The 16,905-nt window shown below is 37.1% G+C and overlaps 1 protein-coding gene across 1 annotated transcript in view; it reads right to left on the bottom strand.

The window, feature by feature from the left end:
- Window positions 1-4,207: 4,207 nt before the first annotated feature.
- GCC2 (GRIP and coiled-coil domain containing 2) overlaps window positions 4,208-16,905 on the bottom strand; it is a 29,665-nt gene continuing 16,967 nt past the window's right edge. Inside the window, exons 17-23 of the mRNA XM_082050854.1 lie at window positions 16,170-16,291; window positions 14,182-14,358; window positions 12,488-12,705; window positions 10,947-11,141; window positions 9,988-10,127; window positions 9,020-9,221; window positions 4,208-7,870 (exon numbers count right to left, since the gene is read on the bottom strand). Coding sequence (XP_081906980.1) covers window positions 7,800-7,870; window positions 9,020-9,221; window positions 9,988-10,127; window positions 10,947-11,141; window positions 12,488-12,705; window positions 14,182-14,358; window positions 16,170-16,291 — 1,125 coding nt within the window. The 3' untranslated portion in view covers window positions 4,208-7,799. The remainder of the gene's footprint in view (window positions 7,871-9,019; window positions 9,222-9,987; window positions 10,128-10,946; window positions 11,142-12,487; window positions 12,706-14,181; window positions 14,359-16,169; window positions 16,292-16,905) is intronic.

Below are 16,905 nucleotides of genomic sequence, written 5' to 3'. Positions count from 1 at the left end.
CCTATGCAGTTTTTAAAAGATGTGGTAATCTGCCTACTTATTTCTGTTTACAAACCCATCGCGGAGTTAAACATTCTACTGCTAATGTACTTGGCATCAGGAGGAGAAGTGCCATTATCCCCAGCAGACGAGTGAGGAAACAGAGACAGAGAAATGGAAATTAAATTCACAAAGGAAGCTTGTGGCAAAGCAAGGACTTTGGACTCCGTGTCTCCAGACCAGCATATTAATCACAAAATTAATGTATTTTTTTTTCCCCATCCTATCTCTCTGTGCTAGACTAGAATAAAAAGCAGTTTTAAGTAGACATACGGTTTTTATGTTCTGTTTCCAGAGCATCTGAAGTCTTCCGAAACTACTGAAATGCCAACATATAGGACTGCAGCTGGCAGTGGCAGATGTGACAGCAAAGAACCTTTACCTACTCAGAGCCACACACATTATCAGCTTTGTTGACACAAAAGAAGACCATGGTTATAGGCCTGTGGAAGAAGAGAGGAAGGAATGGTTATTGGGGGGACGGACAAGAAAAAGGCTGATTGGTGAAAGAATTTGACTGTGTGTCTCTGTGATCACAAATGTCAGCATCTTCACAACAAGTTCTTCTTTCTTTGCCACAAAGTGTGTTACAATTTTGCCACAGTGATGTGAAGAGACTTGAATATGTAATTTCCACCAGTAGTATTTGTTCTAGCTTTTGCAGTCTCTCAGAACTTCGTGCAACTGCAGACGCTGCATTCTTCCTTGTGTTGTTATTGATTACAAGTGCCTGGTAACACAGCAGCCCTGTGGTTGTTTACCTCAATATAACCAAAGGATTTCAACTGTAAACTGTGTCAGTGTTCTTCATGTCATACCTTGAAAGCTATGAAGTTAAAGCAACAGCAAACTTTGACCATTGAAGTATGAATAATTTTTGAACACATGGTGTCCAGCTAAATATTCCTAGAAAAGCTGTTAATGGATCCACAAATAAGGAATTATTTAGGTTTCATATTCTTGTTCAGCATTAATAACTTCACGACTTAGTTGTAGAAATAAGTTTTGACCACTATTTTATCTTCATAAAAAACTTTGCTATTTTTAAAAACAGTATATATTTTACTCAGAATACTAATAGGCTTATTTTAGTGATCATTCTGACATCCTTATAAAAGCAAAATTAAATTTCTGCTTCATGCATTGTAGACATACCTAGTAATTTGGCTTCACCTTTTCTTGGAAGATGGAAGAAGATTATGTGAGAACGGGCATCACTTTTATAGACTGATGTCAAAACCCTGCAAAACTGATCATTAAAATTCCATATTTAGCAGCATAAATTTCTGCTTCATGATAAGGTCAGTAATTGGATGAACACAGTAACAGCTAAAGAAAAAGCTTATGGCAGCACCACAAAACAGGTACTTAAGAAAGTAACTTAATGACTATTGGCAATCATGGTATTATTCTCACATTTTTATTTAAGATTGTACGCCACTTGCATTTAACAGGATAGGGAAATTTGTCCACCACAATGTTAATTGTTGCGATGCTTTAAAAGAAGTTCAAAACTAAAAGCTTAGTCTGGGTAACTAGATAAAGCTATAAAAGGGTTAATTTAATACACAGTCATCCTTGCTGTTTAACAGACTATTCTCATTATGCTCCACCTATCATAAAAAATAAACCACTCCCTGAGCCGCCCCAAATTCCTAACCCACCCATCAGAAATATTTTTTCAAAGTCACTGTTCAACTGGAGAAGGTAGGGAACAAATCTGATGGCAAATCCTGCTGACAAACCCATTCTTCTCTACCACATGTGGACCATATTTTAGCACGAGCACCTCTAGCTGTTGCAAGATCAGCGGTATCACTATTGCTTATTAAAAAAAAAAAAAGTCATTGTGCGATGACAACAACTTCATACAACCAGTTAGAATTACCTGTTTATTTTGTGTGGTTATTTGGATGTTTTTGCTAATGCCAGTAATCAGAGGTCCTCTGAGAAGAGGAAATGTAGCTCAGGAATCAGACAGCAACAAAGTCAGTCAAGTTCCTGAGTCTGAAGGGACCCACAATGATCATCGAGTCCAACTCCTGTCTCTGCACAGGACAACCCCACAGTTCACACCATGTGTCTGAGGGTGCTGTCCAGTCTCTTCTTGAACACTGTCAGGCTTGGGGCCGTGAGACCTCCCTGGGGAGCCTGTTCCAGTGCTCCACCACCCTCTGGGGGAAGAACCTTTTCCTAATGTCCAACCTGAACCTCCCCTGGCACATCTTCCTGACATTGCCTCTGGTCTTGTCATCGATCACCAGAGAGATCAGAGTGCAAACAGACAAGTTCCAACTCGAAGTAATTCAAGTCTGTCATTTTTTTGTTTTAAGCTTTTTGTCACTGCAATTTCCACCCTCCACAGAATGTTGCAAAACTTATCGGCAGCTTTTCTGCATTTTTTGAAAATCCTCCTCCTGCAAAAAAATCCTCCTCCTCCTCCACTACCCACCACCACTCTGCAGACTACTGGTTTAACCAGTTTCCAAGAGAAAGGCCAGTTGGAGCAGGGACAGAGAGCCACCATACTAAAAACAGGAGCTGGTTTAAGTTTTTATTGCTTCCAGCAGCTTCTCTGTCTTCCAGAGGCTGTGGCCCTCTGCCCGTGGAGCACTGTGACCACCCACTCTATCCCCCTGCAAGGGTGGCAGCTGCATCTAGATTGCTGCAGCTTGAAGCAAATGCTGCGACTGCTTGTGAAAGGAACATTAACTTGTCTGTATAAATATTTGGATGCTAAAAAGCCAAAATGATACAATTGGTCTTCTCCCTTGGCAAAAGTAATGCTGAGCATCAGCAACTTAACTCTGCAAAGGGGAATAATGACAGGAAAACAGCACTTAGGTAAAAACATTTTTCTGGGGTTCTGCAATGGTTTCCATGGTTTTTATTTTTGAGAAGTTCGGCATGCTGCAAAGGGCAAGAGATCCAAGAACCACTATATACTTCCACTCCAGAAATGGTCTGAGTGTTTTTGGAACAAGCTTCGATTTTTCAAGCAATTAAACTTCCAGATGGAACAATAAAAAAAACAAACAACACCTTAAATCTTATGCTCATATACAGCTTCTGTCCAATGCCTGTCAACTTAAAACACTTTCAAAGGCCATTATAAGATGACTGGGATTGTGCCTTTGCCCAAAACAGCACGTTGGTTTTCACACCAATTACCTTTACCTTGGATTCTTAAGAAGCCTGCAGGCGTTCAACTGACCACAAAGAGAATAAATGATTTGCTAATACTGAAGTGGATTTACTCGTTGGAGCAGTAGCTGATGTGCATTTTTCTACTTTATTTTACTATATTCTTGGTCTTCATTATTGCAGTCCAGCCTTGATCCTCAGGATGAGCCTGAGGAACACAGGACAGGAAGGAAGCCTTTGAACCTAAGATACACCTTTTCATCCTTACAGGACTATATGATAAATTTCAGATCAAATTCAGTTTGAAAGTAGTCAGATTATTCCCCTAAGCATATATACATCTGTTAGAAGTTGACTTTAAATATCAGGCTTTCTTTTTTGACTGTTTTATGTCAACCTATTTTGATGTCCCCTCTGACCACATACTTGTATAATATATATAGCCTAACAAAAAACGGATGGCAAGAAGAGAAACACACCAAGCTCTCACTTAAACAAAGCAACCAACCCCCTCTTCATCCACAGAACATCTAAGTTTTTGCACTACAACAACTGTGTGGATACAGAAAAATTATCAGAGGGAATTAGGGGAGAGGTAGTTACATCCACTTCAAAGCTGAGTGCTGATTTATAAGGTGGCTAGTACTTAAAAGTACCAAGTGCAATCCTTCCAATCAGCACGTTAATACCTTCTGCATCCCTCCTCTCCTTCATGTCAGATATTGTCAGATTGTTGGTGACAATCCAATAACACATTTGAAGTAATTTAAATTAGCCTTTTTTTTTGAAAGCTTCATTTTTTCCCCCCAAACAAGCATAAGCAACCCACTTCTTTTCCTCTTTCATTCATCCAGAAGTATCCACCACTGTTATTGTGTTCCAAAGCAAAGACTGCAGCTACTATACCAGATCCATAGAATCTTCTCTTCAGTACCACAGTAAACACCCCCTTGTTTTTTATCTTGCACCTGAGTAGCATTTTCTCAGGTAAGAATAAGCATTCAGGGAAAAAGAAAGGCACTCCGTTGGGTAAAGGTGACCTTTATTGAAGTGACGGCCATTCAAAAAGGCCAAAGACATATTTCCAACCAAAACACTTATCTATTCAGACTAGCAATTCTGAAATTACTACAACAAATAGACTTTTACTTCTCCATACATTTGGCTTCTCAGCTTGTGGGTGGTTACTGCTATTTAAGGGAGATATTTTCACAGTACCAATGGAACTATCAGGTAGCTGAGGAAGTATTGGTGCACTGGGTGAAGCCGAGGCATAAGTCAAAGGAAACCTAGGTGGGTAAGCTGCCTTCAAAGCCACTTAGTACAAACTCAGGAGAGTTTTTAAGCATTCCTCCACCATTTCAGGGTATATTGGCTGTTATCAAAGCAAAAGGATGGAGGGCAATAGCCAAGGAAAGATTTAAATTTGGAAAATAATTTAAGCATGTATTCTCTCAATTATGCTTTGGGGAAATGAAAAGATAAAAGCAACTCTACCTTCCCATGTTATCACTTCTAACATGGGTTCCCTTTGGCCATCCTGAACCACAAATCCTACTGGCCACATCTGCACTACAGCCTGACAAGCTCTGGTCTTCCCATGTTTCAACTGGAGCACATTTTGCTTTCACAGGTGGGTCTCCTTTCTGGGTAAATGGCAGATGGATGGCACATAACCCATTTCTAAGCCAGCACAGGTAGTTAAAAATGCAGCTACAGTGCACACACAGGCCTTTGAACTCCAAACCACTCCCTTGTTTGGTTTTTAATTAATAGATACTCTGTTGTTTTGTTTTGTTTTTATGCCCTCCTTAGGCTTACCCTGACAGCAAGCTGACAGAAGAGTAAAATTTGGGCCTAAGCTTGTAAACTCCCTGGGCTGGGGTTACATTTTCTGGGAAACATCCTAACAAAATATGGCACTGTAAAGAAAAAAGACAAATGAATGAACCAGAAAGCAAAGTCAGAACAGTGCTCTTCCAAAAAGAGTACCACAGTATATAAAGAAGCAGCAGTACTAGTTACAGTTTTAAATTGCTTTTTGAAAGCAAATCACAGCTACAATGCTGTACATTACAAATGCAAATATATGACATGTAAAAAGTTCTCTCTGCAAAATAATCCTGCTTCCAGTCCACATCCTTATAAGACATTTACTGCAAGTGCATATTAAACTTTGATATATTTGTTTACATACAGTTTATTGCCACAAAGGTAACTTCTGGCAATCTAAGCAACAGAATACAGCTTAGTAGCAGTTATTAAAATACCCTTACATTAAGATCTTAACCTTCCATTGTAAAAAAAATATACATAGAGTAATGCAAGAGGTGTCCACTACATTCATAGGTACAATGCTTGAGTCTTACTACAGTGAGCACGCAACTCAGACTTGAAATAAGTCAATAAGCAACTGTTATTTAATACAGCCAGTGATACATGTTACTTGCATACATTTATTCACAGTTTACAATGTTAAATAATCTATAGTTCTGAAATATGTGCATTTTAAAAGGAACTTGTAACAGCTCTTTAGAGAAAGCAGAGCAGACATTGTGCAGAAGAAACTAAATCAGGTCAGCTGCAAACTGAGTTTGAATGAAGACAAAGTCGTAACCTGCCACTCATGTGCTTCCATTGTTACAACTGCAGGAGAATGACTTGCACTATTTTTATGCATATTTGAAATCTCTCCTATCATTCTGTTTTGGTGCTCTTTTGAGTGACATTAACCAAATCCAGCTGTGAATAAGGAGTTAAAATTCAACATCTGAGATCAGGTGCAAATTATAAGTGTTGAAGATATGGTAATAATTTCAAACTCAAATGCTAGAAAGCCTAAACATAGCCTCATGTTTGCTATCCACATTTCCAAACTACAGATGCCTAAAAGACTCATCACCATTCTACCATTTGTCAGTTCTGTGATCTAAAAGTCCACAGAGAATGTTTTCATTGGTAGCACAAACCATAAAGATTCCAGTTAGAACACATATTGGAGGGGGAAAAAAAAATAGGTGCTGAAGACCATGGAAAGGAATTAAAATATCTAAATAAAGCCTGTTGACTTTGCTGATTGTGTACTGAAACATATACAAGCAGCAAAAATTTAAACCAAAAAGCACAGTTACCGCATAGTTTATTCTCAATCTGTGCTGCCTTTCTGCTGTTCTTATGTCCAGATTAATCTCAGTCTTAAGTAAGGTAATATTAAAGAAATTAGCATAATGTCCTCAGGGCCTCAACTAAGATAGATAGGAAATACTATTTCACATTGGTATGTATACCAGGGAACAATTCAGTGTGAAACAGCACAGAAAGCATGAAAACATGAGTGTAAAAGATGGAAAGACTCTTTGGAAGGTAAGCAGGGTTTGAAAACATATATATGCATTTTAATAACTTATAAATAAATTAAGATGGTGAAAGACAACATGGACTAGAATGGGGAAAAAGAACACTGAAGCTAAAAGAGGTGTGTTGATAATAGAAAAAGTAATTCTATGTCAGAGATGTATTTTTCTTGGAAAAACCCCAAGCATTCTGTTGAATAACCTGGAGCAGAGATTATCTCATCTATGCATAACATTTGTGTAAATGACACATGGGAACACAGAAGTGAGAGAAGTATGTAACTTCTTCAATCATTAGAACATTTAAAAGATGCATCTACTGATAAAATTCTGTCCCTTTTTCTCACAAGTTATTGTTAGGAGTCTGACCTACAGACTCAGATTTAGTGTCTACAATATGACTAAATCAGTACAAGTAGTCTTTTCACCTCAGTACAGGCATCACTACAGTAATGAAACATTTCTTCCTGGTCTTGAACACAAACTTCCAACCTCAGGTTAAGAAACCACAGCTTAAGCGCTTTCTCCCCAGTCTTCAGGTCACAACCTCTGATTCTTGGAGTACTATACCAAGACTTCAATAGATGCCATTAATCTCTCCTACAGTACCATGCTTCAGATGTGTTTACCATTATATTTCATATAGTTTTAGGTACCCTCTACATTTTTTTGGACCGTTACCTTCATATTTTCAATCCAGCTTTTGAAGAAAACAAAACAACCAAGACAAAAGTTATAGTCAATTCAAAGCAGAAAATGCCATTTCTGTTTCTTAATGATCTTACATTTTGTAAGCATCACCAGAGAGGAAATAACTCAATTTTGATTTCTTCAGTGTGCAGAGAACAACACTAACCATATTGGTGAGCTGACAAAAATATGTGAAAGAAACTGTAAACATTTCATAATGCCTTAAGTCTAGTTATTCCAGTTATTATGTTAGACCAAGTTTCTAAATCAATATCAAAAGATTTGTCACAGGTTTGTCAAATTCTGTTTCCAAGCAATTTGCAATTAATTTGTCACTTCTCATTATACTTCTGATTATCAGCTTTCTCATTTACAAGAGGAATAGTTCACTGCTGTCAGCATCATATCAGACAATTTTTCAGACCTATCTTAGAAGAATCTAAAAAGCTGAAAATAACACATGGATAAAAATGTGTAGTTCAATGCCACAACACCAAAAGCTTGTTCTTCTACACTGAGATTTATCTTTTTGCAACTGTGGAATGTGTTTAAAGATTCAGTGTTTCCACTGTCTCATCGAAGTCCTGACCAGCTGTGGAGGTATGAAGCCCACCCGGAGGGCCGTGAGATACTCTCTTCCTCACCTGAAGGAGGAAGAAAGACATACTGTAAACTAACTTTATTATATTAGACATTGCATCATTTGGTTAAATGACCTTGTTTCTCCCCGCTGCCACTTCTGTTCTTTTTTCAAATACTCAAACTTGTTGAAAAGATAATATTCAAGACATGCTCTCAGTCTGGCATAGATGTGTTCATGGATTTTATCACCAAGTCTACTTTACTTTGGGTACTTAAGGATGTGTTAAAGAAGCCATTAATCACCTTTCTCCAGAAAAAAACAAAAAACAAAACAACAGTCAGTGTTCATTACAGTGTCAGAAGAACATCAAAATACTGTGGACTTAATTTACTTCTCATCTTTCTGAATGCAAACCCTACCATGGAATGTAGTACTTTGCCACTCACCTTATTCACATGATTTTGTTCACAAGTTTTAAGTACTTCATATATACACATGGTACTTACTCTTTATATTAATCTTAAAATAAAGAATAGGTCAGTTGCTAATGAAGTACAAAAAGCTACACGTTGTTATTGAGGAGTGACAAACAATACCTTAAAAAGTGTTTTTAAGGGGACAAATGCTCAGGATATTTGAAGCAGAGCCAGAACATTATTGTACTGTCAGCTCTTGGGTTAGTTTCTTGCAAAGGCTTAACTCTTTCTTTCCTTCCCTAGTCCCTTTATTTATTAAATGAAAAACATATTTTGTTGAAGAGATTTTTGAAGTTAATATATTGAAACTAATATTAGATCTGCAGTACTGCCTGGAAAGGACCACTTTAATTATGTTTTTAGAACATCTGCCAAAAAAGTAATTAATTTATTTTAACTTCTATTTTAAGGTCACTTTGACAGAAATCTTTAATTCTACTCAAAATGTGGGCACATTACATTTTTACAACATACTATCCTCTTCCTAAGACATGTAAGTTTCAGAAGAAATTATATTTTACCTTGATTTTATTTATATGTTTAGGTATTTGTTCTGGTTTCTGAAAACTGAATAGTAACTTCCCAACAGAGTCAAACGTTTTTATTGCTAGCTCACTGGCATTACTCTGCTAAGCTTTGTTTTCCCTCAAAGGTCTAAAAAGAAGGAACAGAACTTCAGTTGCCTGTACTTCCACTTTTCCTTTTTTTGCAACAATGTTTCGACTACCACCTACCTTGGGCAATTGCAACCAGCTTCCCCTTCTCTTCAGGGCTGAGCTGCAACATGGTGTCTATTACTGGGAGCAGCCTTTCTTTCTCACTTCCTGATTTTAGAAATATGAACTGCAACAGAACATTCTTCAAGTATTCTAGGTTAGCCACAGACTTTTCTCTCTCTTGATTTCTTTCCAATCTTCTTATTTCATTCTTAAGAAGCTGCAGATGAGGGAAAATTATGAAATACTGTTTGCTTCATATAATGAGAAATTGAACAAAGGTCTTTTGAAAAGCTAAAAAGCTAATTATGCAGCTTGCTTCAAAAGGAATAATGTGTGCACAGCAACATATTCTGGACAAAAATCCTGTGATACTTGAACACACAATAATATAGTCCAGAAATAACTTTTAATTGATCAAAAATATATTTTTTTGATAAAAATCTGTGGAGTACTTACCGTGACATACAGTGCCAACTTTTCAGGAGTTGAACAGTTAAATAAGCAACGTGGATCAAAGATTCAACAATATTATCATTTCATTAAGAAACATTTTATAAAGGAAAGCTTAGCATATTTAGAGAATATGTTAACTTCCAAAGTGTTTTCAGAAAACTCAGGAAGGTATAATCAAATCACACCAAACTCTACTAGCATGTGTACCTCTAAACATATATCTTCTTTTAATTTAAGACAGTTAAATAGGTTACAGGAAGATAAACCACACAATGCTTCCCTCAGGATTTACTGCCTTTATCCAAATGAAAACAGTAAAGGCACATTAAACTTCCAAACTAAAAACCTGAAGTCAACTCTGGAAGTGCTAATTAGTCCTGTGGTATAAAAGCCCTTCTGAAATTAAGTTTTGCATTACCAAATTTTTATATACTACGATTTTCTGAAACTTATTTGATGTTAAACATTTGGCCTAGGAAACACACCACAGAAATTAGAGCCGTCCCCGCATTTCCTACATGTCTACTAACCTTAATTTGTTCCATTAGGATTGCATTGGTTGCTTCTGATTCACGAAGTAATTCATTCAAGTGATCAGTGCTCTTTGCTGTTGTGTTTAGTTTCTGAATCAGTTCATCCTTGGTGAGTTCTGTTTGCCACTGAGTTGGTTCTGCAATTAATTGGAAAGAAAACTGAGAGAAAGAAAAAGCAGTTGCATCTACTTTATACTAACTTAACATTAGGACTTGATTAACGTAGCATCTCAGAAACAAGTTCCACACAAAGTCAGACTGCAAAATGAGTGGGCATCATTGCTGCTGCTGCATGATTTTTTTTTTGTGAAGAATTTTTTTATATATATTAGAAGGGGTTTGGCAAATCAGTTCTAAGTACATCAAGATACATGGGTTTAATTTACCCCTTGTTTCCTTCCCATAGAGGGAGATTTTTCAACAGCTCTCCACAAAGTGCTCAGTAGACTTTTAAAACATGATCAGATGCTACCATATGTTTTTCTGTTTTTTTTTTCATGGGGGGAACCTTAAAACACTGTTCTTCATACGGGCTTTCATTTTCCTGGGAAAAATACCTATGAATAAATGTCTGTTCTAATAAGTTACATTAAGATGGACATTTTATCCTTTCATTAATGAGAGTTAAACCAACACTTAATTGTCTCTAGTAGAGACTAGGCCCGAATGCAAAAAGCTCTGTAACTATTCACTGACTTGCTCATCCAGTCTTTTCCCTTTGGAAAGTCACAAATATGAAATATTTAAATCACAAAAACCTGTAGCAAAGTTTTACTGTTAGTCCTTACTCAAGGACTCCTACAGAAATTCAGGAGAGTACATGCTCAGTGGCACTTAAGTGGACCTGTGTCTTGCACCTGAAAGCATGAAAATACAACACTCTGAGGTATTTTGAGGGCAGAAACTTCTGCAACTTACATATGCAAGTGCTCCAAAAAGCCACATGTTCTACCTACCAAGTTTTGCTTCCGGGGAGTTCAGAAGTTGTTCCAAGGATGGTATGTAGGTGCTGGATGAAGAGACAGAGTCTGTGTCTGTTGTTTCCATACCTTCTCCCTCTTCCCTAGCTACAGTGTGCACATCGAGAACAGGAAGGTCAGTGTTTCGCCGTTCTCTCAAGTTCTTCATTGCTGGATTTGAAACAGCTGGACCTGAAAAATACTTGCTCATGTTTGTCATCAGAATGCAACTGGTGGGGCTATTTAACAGGTGTGACAGTCTCAAATTGGAGAGCAGTAAATAAAATAGTCTTCAAAAAGCAAGGGGAAGAAAGGTGAAGAAAAGAGAGAAAGTCAGATACACACATAACATTTATAATAGAAAATATGGCCTTTCACTGCTAAAACACCATTCCAATCAAAGCCTGCTTCTAAATCCAAACTTTATTGGCAATTTCTATTTCAGTGACTATGAAATCTTCACGCAACCCTCCCTGAAGATGTGTTACAACACATCTATGTTGTACGACAAACTATGACAAGAGTGTCAAATGTTTTTAATGCAAAACAGAATTAGTTTTTCTTTCAACCAGTCCTGTGGGAGGTGTAAATTATTCTGTTTTAATACTGTGTGTACTATCCTGTTGCTTCAGTAACATACGGAAAGAGTAACTTCTTAAACTGTTACTGCTACTCAGCAAATGTCCAACCACATCCTAATTACTAACTTTACAGATACAAAAACAGCACTCGAGCTTGAACACAGTAAAATCCTAAATTAGGAGTCAAATAGTAAGTATATCAATAACAAACATTGTTAAAACAGCTTTCAATGCACTTTTCTTTAGCTTTACCACTCATACTGGAGGCAGAGGTCCAGTATGATCCAAAATCTGAGACAAACTGATAGGAAGAGCACCCAATATTTACAAAGTAATCTCCCTTCACCTGTCTGACAATGCAGGTACTGCTGAAGAAATAACACTGATGCAGATTCTAGAACAGAACAGAATAGTTCCAGTTGAACTTGACCTTGAACAATCACTTAGTCCAACTGCCTGACCACTTCAGGACTGACCAAAAAGTTAAAGCATATTATTAAGGGCACTGTCCAAGTGCCTCTTAAACACTGACAGGCTTGGGGCATCAACCACCTCTCTAGGTAGCCTGTTCCAGTGTTTGACCACACTCTCGGTAAAGAAATGCTTCCTATACCTCCCCTGATACAGCTTTGAACCATTCTGACATGTTCTGTTACTGGATACAAGGGAGAAGAGCTCAGCACCTCCCTCTCCAGGACAGGCCTTCCAGCCCTTTCACCAGCTTTGTTGCTCTCCTCTGGACACGTTCAAGGACCTTAAGATTCTGAAGTGACAGTAATAACAAAGACACATTCCCTACTTTGTATCAGTGGAATGATATGGCATGCTGCAGGTTCTCCAGAAAAGGTTTCTGATGTATTACAGAACCACACACAATAAACACATTTTAGATTCAGACTCAGGTACACGAATTTGTATCTAAACCCAAGAAAACCTGGTGTGATGACTGAAAATTACCTCTAGTGCTTGGTTCACTCTTGAGTTGGAAGAGCTGAGCCTCTACTCTGGACAGTTGCTGCTGAAGCGTCTCTACTGTCTTCCTGTGCTCTTCCTGCAGGTTCCTGACTTGATCTCTGAAATTGTTCCGGAGAGCTTCGTTCTGGGCTGTCAGCTGACTCAAAGACTGGGCATGCTCCGTTTTCATGACCATGTTCTCAGATTGTATTGTGCAGAGCCTGAAAACAGTGTACACACAAAACATAAGAAATGAACAGCAAAACACTGACATTTTTACATTTCAAAATTTTTATAGTTTACAGTAGTTTTCAGTTTTCATGAGTGGGATTATCTGAGAAAGACTGTACAACTTTTTCCCCATTTAAATTCCTCTTTTCACAGAGAAAATCTAAGACTGAGAAAGTTACACTTATTATCTATCATATGAATGCACTGCACTACTATTTTCTTTTTCAGAACACAAAATTCAGATATCTTTGGGAAAAAAAGGGAAGTATTAGAGACACTGTGGTCTAAACATTCCTAAATTCTAAACTCACAACATGATTGTTTACAGTGTCATACAGTGCATGTCACTTACCTTCTTAGAAACTAATGTTTTCAGAAGTCCTGCATAAGTGTTTGGTAAATAAATGTTAAAGGAAGTGGAGTATAAGGTAAGTTTAATTTTTTTAAGCTTCAACTTTCAGTACAATAGAGTGTAGAAGAATATAGTTGTTAGCAAGAAAAGTGCCAGTAACACATCAATTGTACTTGGTTTGGAGGTACTCCAGAAGCAAGATAAAATTGTCACAAGCAATTAAACAAGAGCATGTATGGAAAGACTAAGCATAGGACTTGCCCTTATAAGCGTACAAATTTAAATATAGCCAGAGTAGCAAAGAGCTTGTCTCTCTGGGTACAAAGGGAACCTACTGTGATATGGGTTGTTCCCAGAAAAACGCAGAAGGACATAATTTAGTTAATTACAATGAATCATCATGTGTCTATCAGGAACAGACAAAACAGTACAAAGATGGAAACAAGAAGTCAACAGTTCCTAATACTAAGCTGTAATTTCTCATGAATATCTCACGTGAACTTCCTTGTACTCTAAATAAAAAAAGACAATGAAAGACCCTTTTTGAAGAGCTCAAGTATTAGGGACATGCGTGATTTTTCAAGAAGTGATACAGGCTAAGCAAATTCCTTTTACTGCAAAAGAAACAGCAGATTAGGACTGTGAGAGGAACAGACTTAAAAAAACAGTACTTTTGGTAAGAAAGGCATTTAGTCGAAGCAGGACTGGACATTTTTTCAGTGAAATTGTGTGCTCTGCATTTAACTACCTTATTTTTTTAATAGGAAACATCTGTAAAATTTAGCTGAGCAGTCCAACACAAATGTAATGCTCAGTATTGGACTGAAAAACAGTCAATGTGCTTAAACCATGTTAATTTTTATGTCTGATAATTAACAGGTAGAAAGCTTGCAGAAATCTCAAATTCCCTTATCAGCTATCACTTCATTTTCATCGCTGAAACTTCTGAAGGCTGATGAAAAACAGCAAACAATTATTTTGAAAATTCCCTTCGAAAACTTTCTTAACTGTTATGCACTTTCTTTGGGAAGTACAGTTAGAGGCCACTATATGCGCAGCCCTTGAAGTTCACACAGAATAAAAATATCTGTGTCTGTTCATCAGCAAACCATACTTTTCACGGAGTTCTGCCTCTTTTGCAACAGTCTCTTGCAGCATCTTATTGTGTCTTTCCAGCAGGGTGTCGTGTTCAGACTGCAACGCCTGGAGTTCAGATGCATTCATCTGTGAATTATGCTGAGCATCTTGCAGCTTAACTTTCAGTTGATCTATTACCATTTCCAACTGTTCTCTGCAAGAGGACAAGAATAAATAAAGAAGATACATTTAAAAATAATTATATTATTTCAGAGCCTATATTATATCCACATTTTGAATAGCTGATCCACATTTCTTATTTATTAATTAAAATCAATATAGCACCAGGATCAAAATAATCTTAGAATGTGACTGCAGCAGAAACAGTTAGGAAAGTTCTGACTGTGTTTCAATATATGCACAAAAAGGTTTAGCATATCCCAACTGAACTGCTGGGAACATAACTATTGGGATGGGTAGTGTGATTGCTACTGCCTTCTACTTCAAGCTGGTTTGGAGGAACAAGGCAGAGGGACAATAATATGTGGGATGCAGATGGGAGAAAAAAAATTTTCTTAAAAGTGGTGGACTTTTTTTATTTGTTTAGGAAATGCACTTCAGTTCAATGAGACTGAGTACAGCAAAGGACTAGAAATCAACATCAAAATCCATAAAAACAGATAAACTGTTGGACAGAAATAAATCAAAATCATATACACCACAAGGAAAAATTCTTAAGTCAGACGCATTTTTCTGTTTTCTGTATTTATATATGCAGACATCTCCATTATCTCATGAACTGTGTAGCTCATTAACCCTTATCATTCATTTGAAAAGTATTTGTCATCTGTTCATTGCTTTATTGCTTCTCCATTTTGTTTCCAAGCTGACCCTCACAAAAACCTAACAATACCAGAACTTCTTAAATCTGCAAAAAAGAGAGACAAAGAGAGGCAACTCTTGAAGTTTGCTTGCTTCAAAGAAAAGAAGAAGTAGATGTGTTTAAAAACAAAACAAAACCAAACCAAAACAAACAAACTAAAAACACACACAAAAAAACCCCACCAACCCCCCCCCCCCCCCCCCCACCAAACCGACCATAAAAATCTAAGTCCTCTAACAAAAAGCACAGATCTCCCTCTGGTGGATTTTCAGCAGCAATTGCATGTACTGTTTTATGACCTGTGTCAGAAATTACTTTTGACATAAACACCCAGTCTGTCACTAAGGACAGCTATCAATAACTTATAAAAATAACTTAGAAAAAATTATCTACTTTCGCAGTGGGTTCAGACATTTCCTGAAGTGAATCTGAATTTACCTAGCTTATGACTATACTTAAATGATTTTCAGGGAACATTTGGCAGTGCAGCCTTTTTTTCCCCTAGTCTTTCCTCACATAAAAGCTGGTAAGTATTTCCTAAATCTGCTGGAACTGATGCCTGAAGTGGCAGACAGAGCTTTAACTACACTAAACCATTCCTTCTTGAAAAGTTCAAAGTGAGCTCAGCTGAACAGTACCAATCTGGTCTTCTCTTCTTAGCTGGAAATGGCATGTTGATGCAATACTTTTTGGCAGAAAAAAATCATGTGTCAGGTCCACACAGAGGATGCTGGCTAATTTTTGCTCATGAAAATCTTTCTAACACCTTACTTCTCCCTCTGACCGTAACAACAGGTAATCTACACAAACATAAATGTTAAAAAAGACAAATCAAGGAACCAGAAAGGAATGCAGTACCAGTAAAAACTTCTGATCTTTCTTCTGTTCACATTTGCATTACCACAGTTAGATTACAGATCAGATAAAGTTTATAGAAATGAAGAAGGGGGTTTTTTGTTGGTTTGGGGGCTTTTTTAACCTAAAGTGACTGGGGAAGCAAACTGTATCCCTTCTGATATTTTTCTTGTTCAAGCAAATAGTTAAATAGTGGAACTCACTTTTTGGTCAGAAACTAGCGAAGGCAAGCACAACAACTCAAGTATCAGTATTTTTCTGTATGCATATAAAGATTTTAGTTTTACCTTTCTTGTTTGGCTCCCTCAGATTCTGTCTGAGAAGCAGATTTATTCTTTTGCTGTTTCAGAACGTTATGAACACGAACTTTGTAGCTCTCGAATTCAGATGTAACAGAGGCTTGTTCAGCCTATCACACAGAAAACAAAGCCTTAATAAGTTATGCTATTGACTATTACTCATTTATTTAAAATGAAATACATCTTACATTAAAAAAATTAAGAACCACTTGTTGTATTTTCTTCTTTTAAGTGGATAATTAAAATTATGACAATCGTAACAGATCATGTTTCTCTAGACTTTAACTGAATATCATAAAATGTGAAACTTTAAAAAGAGACATTGATTTTCAACATACCCCTACTAAAGAACCGAACAAATACTTGCAAATTCAAAAATTGCATTCGACAGATTCACAAGCAAGGGGTTCTCTCAAACAGCTTTAAATGAAGACAAAAGTGAAGGGAAAAAAATAAAGGGTAATTGTTTTTTCATTTATACCACCCAGGTGTGAAAAGTCGAATATGCCTGAAAGTTATGCATAATTTTGAGGACTTAAATCGGTCTTGTAATGGTATTACAGAGCACAAGATAAAATATTCTAGCTGATTGTAAGGGCGCTTGGTCTATTTTATCTTCTAAATTCAGCCGACACATGAGTTTCTGTGAACATACAGAAAATCACCTCGTAACATAGTTTCACCCTTGACTGTACACTATACAGCAAGAATTATTCCCATGATC

The sequence above is a fragment of the Streptopelia decaocto genome (assembly GCF_964273445.1).
Source record: "Streptopelia decaocto genome assembly, chromosome: 1".
In the NCBI taxonomy this organism is placed as follows: domain Eukaryota; kingdom Metazoa; phylum Chordata; class Aves; order Columbiformes; family Columbidae; genus Streptopelia; species Streptopelia decaocto.
This window is presented reverse-complemented; position numbering and strand designations above follow the sequence as displayed.